At 38.3% G+C, this 14,864-nt stretch overlaps 2 protein-coding genes and 1 long non-coding RNA gene across 4 annotated transcripts; 1 reads left to right on the top strand and 2 right to left on the bottom strand.

Annotated features, from left to right (window-relative positions):
• The first annotated feature begins 238 nt into the window (after nt 1–238).
• On the top strand, nt 239–668 carry LOC140012862 (uncharacterized). The gene is made up of 2 exons (XR_011819829.1): nt 239–376; nt 481–668. It is a non-coding gene; the product is annotated as an uncharacterized lncRNA (long non-coding RNA).
• A 721-nt stretch (nt 669–1,389) lies between these two features.
• LOC140003663 (hydroxyproline O-arabinosyltransferase 1-like) lies at nt 1,390–5,878 on the bottom strand. 2 transcript variants are annotated; one of them, XM_072061227.1, is made up of 8 exons: nt 5,234–5,878; nt 4,324–4,391; nt 4,007–4,208; nt 3,824–3,921; nt 3,684–3,753; nt 2,743–2,814; nt 2,476–2,589; nt 1,390–1,699 (listed from the first exon to the last, which is right to left on the bottom strand). In XM_072061227.1, the coding sequence occupies exons 1-8, from the start codon at nt 5,705–5,707 to the stop codon at nt 1,640–1,642; spliced, it is 1,158 nt and encodes a 385-aa protein (XP_071917328.1). In that variant the 5' UTR covers nt 5,708–5,878; the 3' UTR covers nt 1,390–1,639. The 2 variants fall into 2 exon arrangements, with proteins under 2 accessions (XP_071917328.1, XP_071917329.1); XM_072061228.1 differs by lacking the exon at nt 2,743–2,814.
• Nucleotides 5,879–7,418: 1,540 nt separating this feature from the next.
• LOC113707365 (uncharacterized) lies at nt 7,419–12,093 on the bottom strand. The gene is made up of 9 exons (XM_027229656.2): nt 11,945–12,093; nt 11,552–11,786; nt 11,268–11,433; nt 10,548–10,684; nt 10,215–10,318; nt 9,980–10,075; nt 9,310–9,403; nt 9,062–9,182; nt 7,419–8,955 (listed from the first exon to the last, which is right to left on the bottom strand). The coding sequence occupies exons 1-9, from the start codon at nt 11,945–11,947 to the stop codon at nt 7,959–7,961; spliced, it is 1,953 nt and encodes a 650-aa protein (XP_027085457.2). The 5' UTR covers nt 11,948–12,093; the 3' UTR covers nt 7,419–7,958.
• Nucleotides 12,094–14,864: the final 2,771 nt, after the last annotated feature.

Here is a 14,864-nt window from a genome sequence, read left to right as displayed (position 1 = left end):
ACTTGCATGATCATGCAGTAATTGCAATACAAGATGACTCTCAAGTGCCTTAAAAAGCACTATATATATTTGGAAGCAACAAGAAAATTGAAGTGCTGCTTACCCAATCTTTTCCAACTAGATCTTTTCTGGGGAAGAACTGGTTAATGATAGATGAAAGGTGCTGTTTCTGGGTCATCAAATATTCTGTTTTATGTTTGATCTTTATCCTGGGCTATATGGTTGAAATATCAGATTGTTCAGTAGCTCATAGGCGGTCATCGTCATCATCCTGCTGCTGCTCCGTGGAAATCGGGGCATTTTTGCTCAGTTGCTTCCTCCTGAGGAAAGATCTCAGCCTTGAGAAGGCAAATCTCAAGGAGCAACAACTCGAGAGGTTTGGTAGCATTTCCATTGGGGAATCCTTCTAATATGAGCAAATGTTTAATTTCTGCCAGAAGAATCTGGGCAGCCTCATGGTCTCTTGTTATTTTTCCTCAGTATCAGTATTAACGTTGATGAGAAAGATTACAATTGAAAAGTCAGATTTTTGAAAAGATTGTTTCTGAGATCACCGTTGAGGAGATATCAGAGAGAGTAATACACAAGATGACTGTCACGGGAATTTGAGATTCTAGTCAAGAACCTCTGAATAATAGAATCCTCGATCTCATGTTTCAAATTCAGAAGGCCAGCCCCGCAGAGAATTGTTTAGGCCAATACTGGGTCCATGCTATTGCCCAAGACAGCCAAGACTGATCTGAAACGTGGAAAGATTCGAAACTATTTCAGCTTCTTTTGTTGGTACTAAATTGCCAGCACCTAAAGAATAGGCTCTTTTTTTTTTTGGGTTGTTGTGGGGGTTGGGGGGGCACATGTCTGTGATCTGGCCCTGATCTTTACGTCTTTTGAAGATGCCCTTAAATATCAATTCGGATAAGGTTTGTATTAGTTGCTTGTGTATAGTTCATCCCAATGAATTCTTGCAGTGATTGCTAACTTGAACGAGTCTCCTCCAAGTAAATTGAGTTAGAACATGACCCCCTTCTGCCCGCCAGGCTTGAAAACATTTTCCTGATTATATTCCAAGAGATATATTTGCAGTATAATGATTTTATCTTGTTGGTCATTTGTTTAGCTGTAATAAATTGGATTCTTTCTTTAGCCAATCGACTAACATCTTCCATATATTGCCACTAGTTGGTCAAGAATCAGCCACAACCAAAAACTAATAGAGCTCCATTACGTGCAAGATTGATCACCCTAACCTTGCAGACCCCTTTTCCCGAAGTTCAAATTAGAGCCACAGGAAATGAAAATTTACAATTTGGCAGGCTGATGATGTTTTTGGGTTGACTTGTACAATATGTCGAATAAAAATCAGGGGAGCGCTTCCATAGGATCTGCATATCTTACAAAAGAGACAGTTTCATTTCCATATGTATTATACGGTGAGTAGCTGGTGATGCATAATATACAGCCGGAGTAACCAAAAGGTTGGCAACATAGTCTTACAACAATACTTTAGGCTCTCAGAAGAGAAAAGAAAATACAAAAACTTGCCGTAGCTTTCTTTGTGGAGTATAAACGTCTGTACCTTTAACGTTAATTTTATACAGCTCTGTCTGCATTGGCCCAGACCTTTGATCATTTTGACAGCTTAGGAACCCCAGTTTGGAATGTTAGCTGTGGCTTCATTCACCATTTTCACCAGAGTAACCTGCCAAATCATGAGCAATTGTAGATGACAACATAATCATTCAACTCATGAAGGTAAAGGCTGTTTACTTGTAATCCAAGACCCACTTTAGAGGCTCAGTCTTGGATATTGGAAAAAGTTGCAGCACGATCAATAAATATTACTGGTCTAGATAACTATAACAGTCAACAACATGACGCTCCAACCCAATTGTTTAGGTATCCAAGGATTTGAATTGCCATAATGGTCTGACATTGTCTGCCTAGTAAAATGTCACTTCTCAAGATCTAGTAACTTTGTCTGCTTTAAGAAAAGGATCCTTGGCAGATGTTTATCTATGACAAACCCCACCAAAAAGAATAAATGACAAGGAACAAATTGTTAAGAAGTTTAATGGTTTCTGAGTGTGGTTTTGCAGTTTGCAGTCTGAAGTTTTCAAGGTGTTGCAGAACTATAGAAATTGCTATGAATGGTCTACTGGATTTTAAATGATCTAAGAGGGAAAGCTTCCTAGGAAGCATGTCCCAAGTATTTGACATATCATGAAGGTATTATTCACTACTATACCTACTGTAGTTAAGTATTTAGTTGGTTTTCGTCAGTGTTATTTACCTAAAAGGACAACCTTTTTTGCTTTCAGTATTGTGCCTGGTGCAGTCGCCTTTCCCCTCTAAGCATGTTCTTTCGTGCTTAGTTTAAATAAGAGGTATTAGAACGAAAAGGTAGGTCAGACTTTTCACACAAAAGTACTGTGACCACACGACAAGATTGAGCATTCACAGAGATGAAAAACATACCACACTATCTGGCACACCAGGTGGAGGGAGTGGAAGGTTTCTTGGAGGCCATTTGTTATCATAAGATCTTTTGTCAAATCTCCACTCTCCTATCTTACCATATGTCAACTTACCCTGCAATTCAAAATAAGCAATGCCAATATAAGAACCTGAAGACGCCAAAATATGAAGAAGAACAAAATAGTTCTGCTTCAGTCAACTGAGAAAATGACCTTTATAGACTATTGATCACCAAAAATGTACAGAAATCTTTTAATTTCAAGTTACCTTTAGATCATAGTCACATCCATATGTATAATGGATGATGTATGCCTTGCCTATTTCTGTGTCCCATGGAGGCTGTCACGAGTTACAACCAAAGAAATGATTCAATACATGACTTATTGCAAAACTTCTAATTCATGGTGTGTCTGGTATACACATCAGGTGTTAGATGCTGCTCTTTGATGATCAATACAGGCAAGTCCAAATCCATTTAAAACACCAAAAGTGATAATCAGGAATGACCTTAACAGGTTTCTCCTGGATACAGCAATTGATATGCACAAAAGCATAGTCATTAGAAAAGAAAAAATAGAAAAACTCTTCTTAAAACCCTTTCCAATGTGAAATTTTTTTTTTTTTTAAGTGTCATAAAGCAATTCCAGCATCTTAGGCTGTTTCAATTGTGGCAATGCGTGCTTGTGTTCGAAATTTGGTATGGTTCAGCAGACAAAGCCTGAAAAGAGAAAGGGAAATACAAAAATGATTTGCCTAAAAGTTGACCCAAAGTTTTCAAAAGCGAATAAGTAGAGTAGGATACTCAAAAAAGGAATTCTTCATATATGAAAAGATGTTATCAGACACAAGAAGTTAAGGTAAAAGCAGAAGTCCTGGAATAGGAAAACAAAGCATCAAATTGCAGATAATAATTCTGAACTTAAAGAATTCAGGGTCTTAAATGCTAGAATTCGAACCCATTCTCTACATCTAATATTATGTAGGGAATTGGATGCAAATTTCCCTGATCAAGAAAATTCTGCGACAAGTACTTTTCTCCTATGTTCCCAGAACAAGTAATTGACTGTGAATGACCAGCAAAAGAGAAGATAAGAACGTCCTTCAGAAGCTCGTAGCCACATCATCATTTGCTAAAAAGGAGTATGCTTTACATACTCAACCTCTCAAAACATAAGAAATACATGGGGTGACAACTAAAAAATGCCAACCTGAATCATAAATTCCTTGTACAAAATGTTATGGACGTCATGTAATGCAGAGGAAACAGCATAGGCATACCTGCATACACATAAAAAAGCTAAGCAAAAGAAAAGTTTGAAATGGAATCAGTACAGTCTACGTGGCTTACATCTCAAGAACCCAACCAAAAGCTTTATCTGTTTCAGGATCCTTCTTCATTGCTAGGGACACGTTCATCCAAGTTGGAGCTATCTTTTGTAGAGCTTCCTAGAATTATTTGTTCAACATTAGAAGCATACACATTAGATTACAGGGGGAAATTTTTTGAATGAGTAAGAGAAAAGGTACCCACCTTCCCAACTATGACGGGGGAATTTCCAATTGGATCAATGTTAGTAATTGGTCCTTTTTCATCAGGAAAGAATTTTCGAAGTAGAGACTCGTATTTCTTAGGTTCAATATAGAAAAAAGGGAATGCCGCTCCCAGGCCATCTCTGGATAAGTTTGGAATTGGTTTGACAATGATATGATCTGGCTCTGCCATCAATATATAGCTGCATAAGAAGGTAAATTCGCACATAAAAAAAATGGAACTTCTTGAATTGCAGAAAAAAATGTACAGCAATCTAAATTCATTAATATGAAAGGAAAGCATATCTAATCCCATACTCTTCCTTAATGTCAGCTTGCTGAAGCCACTGCACAAATGCCCAAGGTCTGTTGAGGACTATATACCCCTGTAATTGCACAATGAAATGACACGTTAGGGGGAAGAACCTCCTAAAACCTCCATAGCTCCAGCTAAAAGTCTGAACTACGCATTTAAATCATAAATTGGCTAGGAAATCTGGAAAAACTTCAACAAAATTTTTTTTTTTTATTTTTAAAGATTAGATGACCGCATGCATAATTAAGACATTGATACAAGTAAAGCCAAAAGAAGGGAAAAATCACCTTGAGCTCTTGGGGATCTAATTAGTCACAGAGATATGGGTTGTGGATATGAGAAATCAACGGAACAATGTAACAGCTACAAGAGGACTTATTTTTCCTAAGGTGCCACGACAGGTCAGCTGTTGGAAGGGCTTAGAATTGAAGCCAAGAAATGCTTGTGAATTGAGTTAAATAGGAGGTAGAGATTGCTTGGAATGTCAACTGAAAAGATCACCTGGATCTTAATATTAAGAGATAATATCTTGCTATTAACTTTCTGATATAAGCCTGAGCTAAAATCAAGAATTTTCCACAGGATCCATTCCCTTATCCAATATTTATTTTCTGACACTAGGAAAGACCAGAACTTTCTACAAATCAATTCTCTCCTTGTAGGATATCCCTGGTTTTAAAACAATTCTAATCAGAACTCCAAACACAAATTTACTTCCGCGACACTCCAGCTGCCAATTAGAGTCATAAACACAAACCTTAAACTCTAATAAGACGAAGCCAAAGGAAAACAGCCCACCCAAAAAAAAAATAAAAATTCAGCAAGATACGTATAAGAAGTAAGAATTACTACTAGAAACCACCAAAAGACGAGTCAAAAAGAATTGCAAAAAGAAAATGCAGAAAGAAGAACCTGATCCATTCCGGAAGGGAGTGGCTGAGCAACAAAAGTAGGAATCTCATCCATGAAGGGGTCGGATTTGCCGGAGTGCAAGATCCTGGTAAAGCCGCCCATCTCAGAGCCGGGTTGATCCCTGAATTTCTTGAACCAGTAGTACATAATCCTGCACTGCCAGGTGTTGTAGACGGAGTCAGAAGATGTAACAGCGGTGTGGAAGAGCCTCTTCTTCTTGTTGTTGTTGTTGTTGTTAGCTGATAAATATTTGTCGTGAGGCATCTGGATGATAGGGTCCACCGAGATGATTTTGGTGCTGCTGATGAGCCCATTTTTTCTTGATACAGAAGAAGAAGAAGAAGAAGATTGACTATGAGAAGGGTCAGGGAATTGCTGGTTGAGAGATGCATTGGCCGAAATGAGGATGTTGTAGGTGATGAGTGCAGCTGATAAAGTGACGACTAGTGTGAAGAACAAATTCCCACACCCCATTTCTGCTAATACCTGCTCTGCTCTAGTTATTGTGGGCTTTTTCTTCTTCTTCTTCTTGTTTTCGGGGATTAATAAATACCGTACTGCTCACTGGTACGTGGAACTCTGGGAGGAAGATGTCAAATGGTGGGTGGAGACTAACTGGAACTGGCTGCTCCACTCCTCCTCCTCAATGCAGAGTTAGTTAGGAGTAATATAATAGAAAAATGAATGTCCGGGGGACAAGACTGGACTGGCCTGGCATCAGCCTGGAAAATAAAAAATGTTTCATATTTGACTTTCTTTTTCAGTGTTTCTTTTTTTTTTTTTTTGGGAAGTATTTTTGTAGGTCTCCTGCTTAACCGGTACCAGCTAGTAGCAGTGCCACTAGTAGTAGTGGCGGCGGCCGGACGTCTGGGTGACGGCTGGTGGGTTCCTTCCTACCTACTCAACATTTTGTTTTTCAGTGGGGGACTACTGCCTATATCACTATGCAGAGAAAGAGTTAGTAAATTATTGTTGAAGGTTAGACCCTCACAGTCACAGGGACGGGAGTTTGAGTTTTCCTAAATTAAGGTTGTGTTTGGATTGCATTTTCCGTCATTTTTCATGGAAAAATTACTGTAGCGATTTGATATATGTGAGGGAAAAAGGTGATAGGGAAATGTGATCACGGAAAACGATAATATTTTCCGACGAAAACCTTCAATCCAAGCAAGGCCCAGCTTTGGTCCGCTCATTTTGCTTTAATCTTTCTTTCATGTCATCTAAAGTTTCTGGCTTTTGCTGATTTGTTTCCTCATATGACACTTTTATGTGTATTAGTATATGGTATTTTTGGCCACATGACATGATGCACAAGCTCTGGCTTATTTTTTGGTTTGTCTCTCGTAGAGATTTTAAGGGTGTACGATTACTGGACTAAAATCAGGTACCTTTTTTTTTTTTTGGCTATTTAAGGTTTGTAGTAATTGCATCCTTTTGGACTGTGTAATCCCTTCCCCTCAGTACGATTACTGGACTAAAATCATCATACAGAGCTGCAACAAGCAACTACTTCAGCAAATCCATTCTAGAAGTGCATCAAATAGCAAGCTGCATTCTAGAAGTGCATCAAATAGCAAGCTGCATACTCTAGTCGGTGATATTCTTAGCTTGAAAGCTCTGTTTCACGTGTGCTTCTTTTGTGTTATAACTAAAAATATTAATCATGTTAGTAATAGAATTGGCGACTATGCTTTAGCCATTTTACATGATGAGGAATGGATCAATCCTCTGTGCTGTTAAGCACTTTTTGTATAGAAAGGAGGGGCTTTTGCTCCAATTGTAAAGTTCAGTTGATGATCAATATATAACTAACATCGTTTTGAAAAAAAAAAAAAAATGAGTACTGATCAGTAATAAGCAAAAATGCCAACTAGTGCATCAATCATCCAAAACATATTCACCATCACCTTTTTGTTTACTATGTTCGCAAGCGCATCATGTATGGTACAACTCATGGCTGCATTCTCCAACTAATATCCAAAACCAGAAAGTAATGATTGTCTAATACAGGTTGGGCTGGAGAAGGCCGTAGTAATTGATTATTTTGTAATCCCTTCCCCTCATCTTTTGTCTTCACCACGGGACGTGCAGTCCGTAGTTGGCCAGTTAAATCAACAGCCCTCTACCTCCGAAAGGAACAGAAATATGATAATCCAAAACAAAACAACTTATAAAAGAGAGAGCATCCATCAAAATTTTGAGAGATTGTCCTCTTCGGACCATTCCATGTTCATCAGCTTGTCCGTGGGAAAAAACCTAAGCCTCAACTACAGCAAGTTTGCCATATGTGACTGGCAGTCCTGAGCCTCAACTGCAGCAAGTCTCTACTACACATGACTTGCCCCTGGTGTAGAAGTACTAGCACTAGTAATAGTTTGGCCAGACACACAAACACACACGTAGTATAAAGCTCTATTTGATGAGTACAACATACTGGACAGAGAGAGAAAGATGTATTAAAGCAGAAAGGATTAAATGGTATAAATGCGCTGCTTGGCAAGAGACGTCGGGCATGACAAGCACTTCTCAGGCCTCAGGCGGTATTCTCTGCGAGGTGGGTTCCAAAAACTTGCTTGATGATTCATTTTCAACAATATTTGCGTCCTCATTCTCAAGGCTCAGCAGACACCCCGCAGGCGAGCGCGTCTCAACTGGTTACTTGGCTTCTGTCGTTCTCAACTCCAACAGAAATCCATGGACCAAAAACCACTTAAAGAAGGGATCATCATCTCTCAATCAACTCCTTAATGCGGGGGAACCGATCAACCCATCGCAAGTAACATGCTTGAACTATCTGATAAAGATCAGATTCCTCATCGGACATCATGCCCTTGCCACACATAGCCAAACTTCTCTTCATCAGCTGCGAAAGACTAACTAGGTCATCGTTGCTGAAGTCGGGATGACGTATGAGAGTCTCCTCAGATATTGAATCAAGTATAAGTGCACAAATGCTTGAAGCCATCATAAGACTGTTGGGGTCCCCTCTATCCTCCGTCCAATGTGACAATGCACTCAAAAGTTTGATAAAACTAGCTCCACTGAAGGTAAACGCGATTTGTTCCCTCTTCATAAGAAAATTCAAAATCGTATCACATGCCAAGGATACAGAACCAACATCCTCAACGGTAGAACTGTTTGGGGCAATCAACCTAATAAGGTACTCAATAACAGCTCTATATGCTCCAGATGAAGCCAAAAGTTTACATCCATCAGTCCTCATTGTTATTTGACAAAGCATAGGAATCAAAAAGCAGATTGAGTAAAAGGGGCTAGCCTCATCTTCTCCTTGAATAGAAAGCATATAGCCAAGGAGCGCCTTAACCTTTTCTCCGCATGCATGAGGTGTTTCAGCAAGATAGCTCCCAATCAGCCGAACTGAGGCTAGCAGATCGTCTCCTTTGTTCTCTCCATGATCCTTGACATCTTCTAGGTAGTCGAGAACAACACTGATTGTCTCATTAAGTCCAGAGATGATCATTGTCAAAGTGCTATCACTTATTGTGGCATCTGGATGTAAGTCCTCATCTCCATCAAATTTTGAAACTAGCTTTATCACTTTCTCAACCAAAGAGTAGCAAATGGCAAGATTTCTTTGTTTCATGTGAATGACCTCAGCATTCAGTGAATGACTTTTGGAGGCTTCATCTCTCAAACGAGCCAGCTCATTAAGGAGAACAGCAATTTCAACCCTGGAAGTCCCCAAAACAAGTAGCATACACCTGAAAAAGAATAAAAGACAGTAAATATGCCAACTTCGTGGCAAAGAAGGATGTTAAGGAAACAAAGTAATCATACAGTAGATCATTGACACAAACTTTTGCTTACCTGTCGACAGGAATAGGATCTTGTACATCAGGTAATTTCACAGACCCGATAAGCCATTCCTCGCCCACAATCGAAATGGTGCACTCAGCCAAGATCAGGGCCTGAAGCTTTTCAGCTGGGGCTGCAGATTTAACAGGAAAAAGATGAGCTTCAATCACTAACGTCATCAACTAGCTAGCATGAACCGTAGTGAATTCTTCCAATCTAACATGTATAAATGTATAAATATTCACAGCAATGGAACATACCAACTCGATTATTCAAGACAGCCACAATACCCATACGCATGTCAGTTGACCAGGTACTATTTGCCATAGAATTCAGAGCTCCACGCACAGGTGCCTGTGACAAGCAAAAGGATGTATTAGACAGATTGTAAGCAATATATGACAAAAAAGACTCCATCCAAGTGCATCAGATACATTTGAAAAAAATTTCAGGATTCAAGGTAGGAAGTGTTTCGGACAAGCACTCCAACAACATAAATTATCTCAAGAGTTCTGGCTTTCCTACAGTTGATTGGCTAAAATTTAGAGACATTCAAGAATAGTCCTCCTTCCAAGTTATAAAATGATTAGCACAGAAAAATAAGATTGCCTCACTGGAAAAGTTATGATCCTGGTAATAACAAGATTCATGTGCCATCATAGGCAAAGTTATCCATGTAAACCATGTAAATATTGCAGAAGGAATCTTCTCAGGTTTCAACAAGAAGGCAACTGTTAATCTTCCAATTTACATCTAGAAAATGCCATTGACCTATGTAAATGTTTGTAACAATAACTAAGAACTAACTAAAAGTGAACTAGATATCATATTGGTTTCATTAATTTTGATACCTAACTAAATCATTATGTCAGTATGAAACCATAACATTCTAATTGAATTGAAAGAGTGCAGGGAAATCAGGTGGCATACTGAACATTGAGAGGAGAGGATTGCAGATAAGAGGTGAAGTGCTTCAAACTTTAGAGCAGTTTGTAGCAAAGCAAATAGTCGTGCTAGTCCAACCACCTGCAAGATAATTAGAAGTAATCAACAATCTGCTGCCAACATAGCAATAAAAGATCAAGGCACTAATGATGAAAGAGAAATTAGGCAAGAGTTAAGTGCAGTAGTGAAGTCAACATCTTATAAACATGCATATGCCTACCAATATTGCCAGCTCTGATGGATGTTCAATGAAAACTTTCTCAGCAGGTAACCTGCTTATTATGAGCTGAACAAGTCTCATGGCAAGTTCCACAATGGGTGACCCTGCAGGAAATCAGTCAAGCTTCAGCCATCCGAGTTGGTGGAACAAACAGCTGAAATTTACAAGATTATGATCTTCTAACTATATGGTTGACCAACTACAACATATGATTGTTAAAGTTGCAGTAACATCTAATAAGCACACTCTATGACATGAGAATGGTCCTACGCGTGATCTGGATAGCCTATCATTCAATGTGATCAATAGTTCAACAGAAGATAGATCACTTACCATCTGGCAGAGTGGATAGTTGAGAAGCAAGCAGCTGCATGCCTCCAGAATCATATAAGGCCCTTACACCGTCTTCATGTGTGTTTGCCACCAGATATACAAACTCATAGCAATCCTCAATTACAGATGAGGCTGAACTGCAAATGGAAATACACATTCTTTAGATTACAATTTATCATATGACACAGATGAAGATCTCCTTCCAGTCCTACAGAGAATTAAAAACAGAAAATGCCAGAAAACATTCAGAGAAAAAAGGTCAAAGAACAAAATCAACTGCTAGCATGTGCTTTCTTCATTAATTGCAATTCTAAAGATATTGAACTTATATGTCATCAAGCATCAAAGGATTCATCATAAAAGACAGCATGTAATTGCCATCGGAATGACTGGAAAAAGCTTGGTACTATCCTGCTTAGTTTGAAGAGCGGTTATATACAAGGAGAACTCTGGAGAGGTATTTAAAGAAACCTTTATGGTAAGCAGTTCTCAAAGGCTAAAAAACATTGCCAAGCTCTACTATAGCAGTCACAATCATTAATCTAGAAAATTAGACTTGAATATCTTCATATAAGAGAAAAGACATCCATGACATAGAAGGTACATTATATCATGTGCAGGTAAAAGGACAATCTTCTCATTACCAAATAAGCATGTGCCAGAAGTAACAAAACTTTCAATCGATGGAATCAGCCAAAGAAAGAGAGTTTGACAGCATACCCGGTAGAAATAATCTCCTGAAAGAAAGGAATAAGGGAAAGCATGTCTTGAGAAGCAGCAATTTCAGGAACTCTGCAGAAGGCGGCAAGAACTGTTACAGATAGCTGCAAGTAGGCGTCTCGATTCTCAGCACCACCACCTCCTCCTCCTCCTACTTTACCCATACCTGATTAGTCATATAATTAGAACTGTACGAGTAATACAATTGAACACTAAACAAATGGAAAAGACAGAGAGAGAGGGGTTGGGATCAATTGAAAAGTAGCAATAGTAAATAGGCATACCAGTGCGTAAGAGACGTAGAAGGAATTTAGGGCCGACGGCGCGGTAGACTTGGAGGATGGTGGAGTGGTCTTGTTTGTTGCAGAATTTGGTGACAAGGAGCAGACCAGCTAGTCTCTGCTCGTCTCTCTCTCCTCTCAGAAGCTTTAAGCAGTCATCCAGTAACGGCGAATGCGAGTTCCCCGACGGTTGAGCTGCCGATTGAGCTGGGGGTCCACCACCGGAGGTTTCGACTTCCTGGCAGCAAAAGAGGTATATTTAGCAGTATAAGAGAAATTAATGAAACACAAAATAGAACATTTAGAAATAAAAATTAAAGCAAAAAAAAAAGGAAGAAGAAAATGAATATTAGAAAGGCATATCGGAGAAGAAGAAAGAAGAGAGATGAAATTCACCATTTTGGGGGGGGGGGTGACGGAGGATGGGTTGCGGCGGGAGGAACTTCCAGAAAGTTTGAGAAATAGCCACCACCTGCAGTACCACGTAGAGGGTACTACTGTGCCGTAGTGGCGAGCATAGGAGTTTGCTACCAGAGGCAAGTAGTCTTAAGTCTTTGGCCCTTTTATACTTTTGCGGCTGTCCTGTCCTGAATGAATATATAGAGAAAAAATACTTACATATGGTATTGTTTGGAATTGGAAACGATTACCCCCCTTTTTTTTTCCTTTTCTTGGGAGAAATTTACCACCAAAAAAAAAAAAGAAAAAATCATTCAAAACACAACTCATATTTTGTAAAATAACTATTTTCGTCACTCATTTTTAAAAGTATAATTTTACGTCTCTTATAAATTCACATTGATCAAATTTGATCCCTACCTAAGTTTCCAACCAACTTTTGACGAGAATCCAGCACATGTCCTGCACTTGATCATGTTTTAGGGATAAATTTGTCAAATCAAATTTCACGTAATCCAATTCATAGTCTCTCACATTTCACAAAATTAATTTTCTTTTATCACTCACATTTTCACAAAATGAATTTTTTCATCCCTCGTTAATCATGTGTACGAATAGCTTTTTTTTTAACTCATGTATATATCATTTTGATTTCACCTAAACAGTACGAATAACATGCATTATATCTCCATTTAATTTCACCTACAATGGTGAAATCAAATAAAAATATATTATATACTCTTATAGTGAAATTAAATGTACATATATATGAATTTTTAAAAACAAGAAAAAACTATTCATATATATGATCAATAAGGGTTGACAATCTTCATTTTATGAAATGTGAAAGACAAAAGATTCGTGTTGTGAAATGTGAGGAATTATGAATCAAATTATGTGAAATGTGATTTGACAATTTTTCTTCTAAAAAATGACAACGGAAAACACACTTTGACCTAGATTAGTCCGACAAGCCGACTCAACGTTTAGAAACACAACTAATATAGATTAGATTTATGGATGGTATGATTATTTTAGAGAAAGTAAATAAATATAAAGGAGAGTAAATAAGGATGTGTTTGATAAATTAAAGTCTGAAAACTGAAACATGAAGTATGAATCCATTAAGTTATTAAATTATTAAATTATAAATCTGATACATTTTTGAGTATATATCACATTAAGTGATAAGTGAATAGTTTATCACTTATTTTGAAAGAAAAATTTGCTTACAAAATTCAATGCCATTTAATTAATCCAAATATTCAATTTTTCGTTATCAAACGCGTCTAAACTTATTAAAATCTGAATCCATTAAATCTAAATGCTGAATTAAGTTATCAAACAAGGCTTAAGATTAAATAGAAAAAATTTATAAATACAGGTGAGAGTAATAATTATTAATATGCATATATATATATTTAGGTGATTAGAAAAACTCTTACTTTTATTAATAATAAGTATTGGAATGATTAAACTTAGCGCCCATTCCTAACCAACACTGGCATAAATAGAACGGATAATTTCATAAATCTCCCTTTGAAGTTTATGATAATTCCTCCTCAATTTACATATCAAATTGGAGGACTTGTCAAAAATTAAAGAAAACGAAATAAAACTCACATTCTTTTTTAATTTTCAAGCTTGTTTTTTCTTTTTTTCTTTTCTTGTTTTTTGCTCGTTGCTATAGTAATTCTAGCCTAATCTCTCTCCTTTTTTTTAAAAAAAAAATTTGCTAAAAACAAGTGCATGATTGTACTTTTCGAGTTCCAGTGGGTTCCCAAAAGTTCTCATTTCACTAGCAAAAGAAAGAAAGGAAAAAAAAAGGGTTTTTTTTTTTAATTAAAAAAAAAAAAAAGAGAGAAGGCTCTAATCAGGGAGTTGGACCATAGGGCGCACGTAAAGTTACAGAAGGCAACTAATGATCAAATGTCAAACCAAGTGTGAGTAAAGTGGGTGAGAGTTCACCAATGGCCGGCCAATCATTGGGTTGAAAACTTGAAATTCCGCGCCGGGCTTCTCGGAAGTCCACCTGACCTTTTCTTACACCTAAAATCAAAACGGCCACAGCAAAACCTGAAAAAAGGAAAATGCAGTTTTCATTTGGGGAGACATGCATGGAGTATTCCCATGCATGTAACGAGAGACTGATTCATCTCCATCTCCATCTCCATCTCACCCCTTCATTTCCCTCCCTCCTCCTCCTCCTCCTCCTCTTTTTTTGATCTTTGCACCAAACTGCTGAGCTAAATCTAATTCATCACCCCCACCTTCTTAATTAAGTTTCTCATCTCTAGATAAGAACATATATATGCACCACCGTAAATTTGTTGATTAATTTCCTCGATCCATCGTTGATGATTTGATTTCATTAATTTTCCCCTTCCTTCCTGATCAGCATTTCCACTTTTAATCAATCAATCGTCACCACCATCACAAAGAACAAATACTAGCACGCAGTAGTCCGAATATATATACCATTATGGAGGAGGAGCACGAGACCTCTTCTCTGAGGGCCAGGCGCAAGAAGTCCTCCGTCACCCTGCGGTGTTGCTTCAATGGCCATCGTCGCGCCGACTCCTTGGATGCGCCCTCCTCTTCATCTGTGCTCCCAAGTCCCAGCAGCAGCCGAAGGATGTCTCCATCCGCATGGATCCGATCCAAAACCAATGAACTCCCCGACGTCAAGATCAAAGGAACGTACAGGAGTTTGATGTCTTGTATGCGTCGACACCGTCGCCATTCTTCCGCTGATTTCAGTTACGACCCCCTCAGCTACTCCCTCAATTTTGAGGACGATGATCATGAATCTTCTGAGGGGACCGGGGAGTTTCCCATGCGGAGCTTTGCCGCAAGACTACCATTATCGCCGCCAAGGTCAGCAACCGGAGATGGAGATCAAATAAGGATGAAGCAG

The sequence above is a fragment of the Coffea arabica genome, chromosome 8e (genome assembly GCF_036785885.1).
Source record: "Coffea arabica cultivar ET-39 chromosome 8e, Coffea Arabica ET-39 HiFi, whole genome shotgun sequence".
Classification (NCBI taxonomy): Eukaryota; Viridiplantae; Streptophyta; class Magnoliopsida; order Gentianales; family Rubiaceae; genus Coffea; species Coffea arabica.
This window is presented reverse-complemented; position numbering and strand designations above follow the sequence as displayed.

Coding starts and splice junctions, on each gene's coding strand:
- LOC140003663 (XM_072061227.1), bottom strand. CDS start 5,707: ATGGGGTGTGGGAATTTGTTCTTCACACTAGTCGTCACTTTATCAGCT. Junction 4,392..5,233: donor TCCCTTCCGGAATGGATCAG/GTTCTTCTTTCT, acceptor GTGCAATTACAG/GGGTATATAGTCCTCAACAG. Junction 2,815..3,683: donor ACAAGGAATTTATGATTCAG/GTTGGCATTTTT, acceptor AACTCGTGACAG/CCTCCATGGGACACAGAAAT.
- LOC113707365 (XM_027229656.2), bottom strand. Junction 10,319..10,547: donor ACTATCCACTCTGCCAGATG/GTAAGTGATCTA, acceptor GATTTCCTGCAG/GGTCACCCATTGTGGAACTT. Junction 10,076..10,214: donor CATCAGAGCTGGCAATATTG/GTAGGCATATGC, acceptor ATTATCTTGCAG/GTGGTTGGACTAGCACGACT.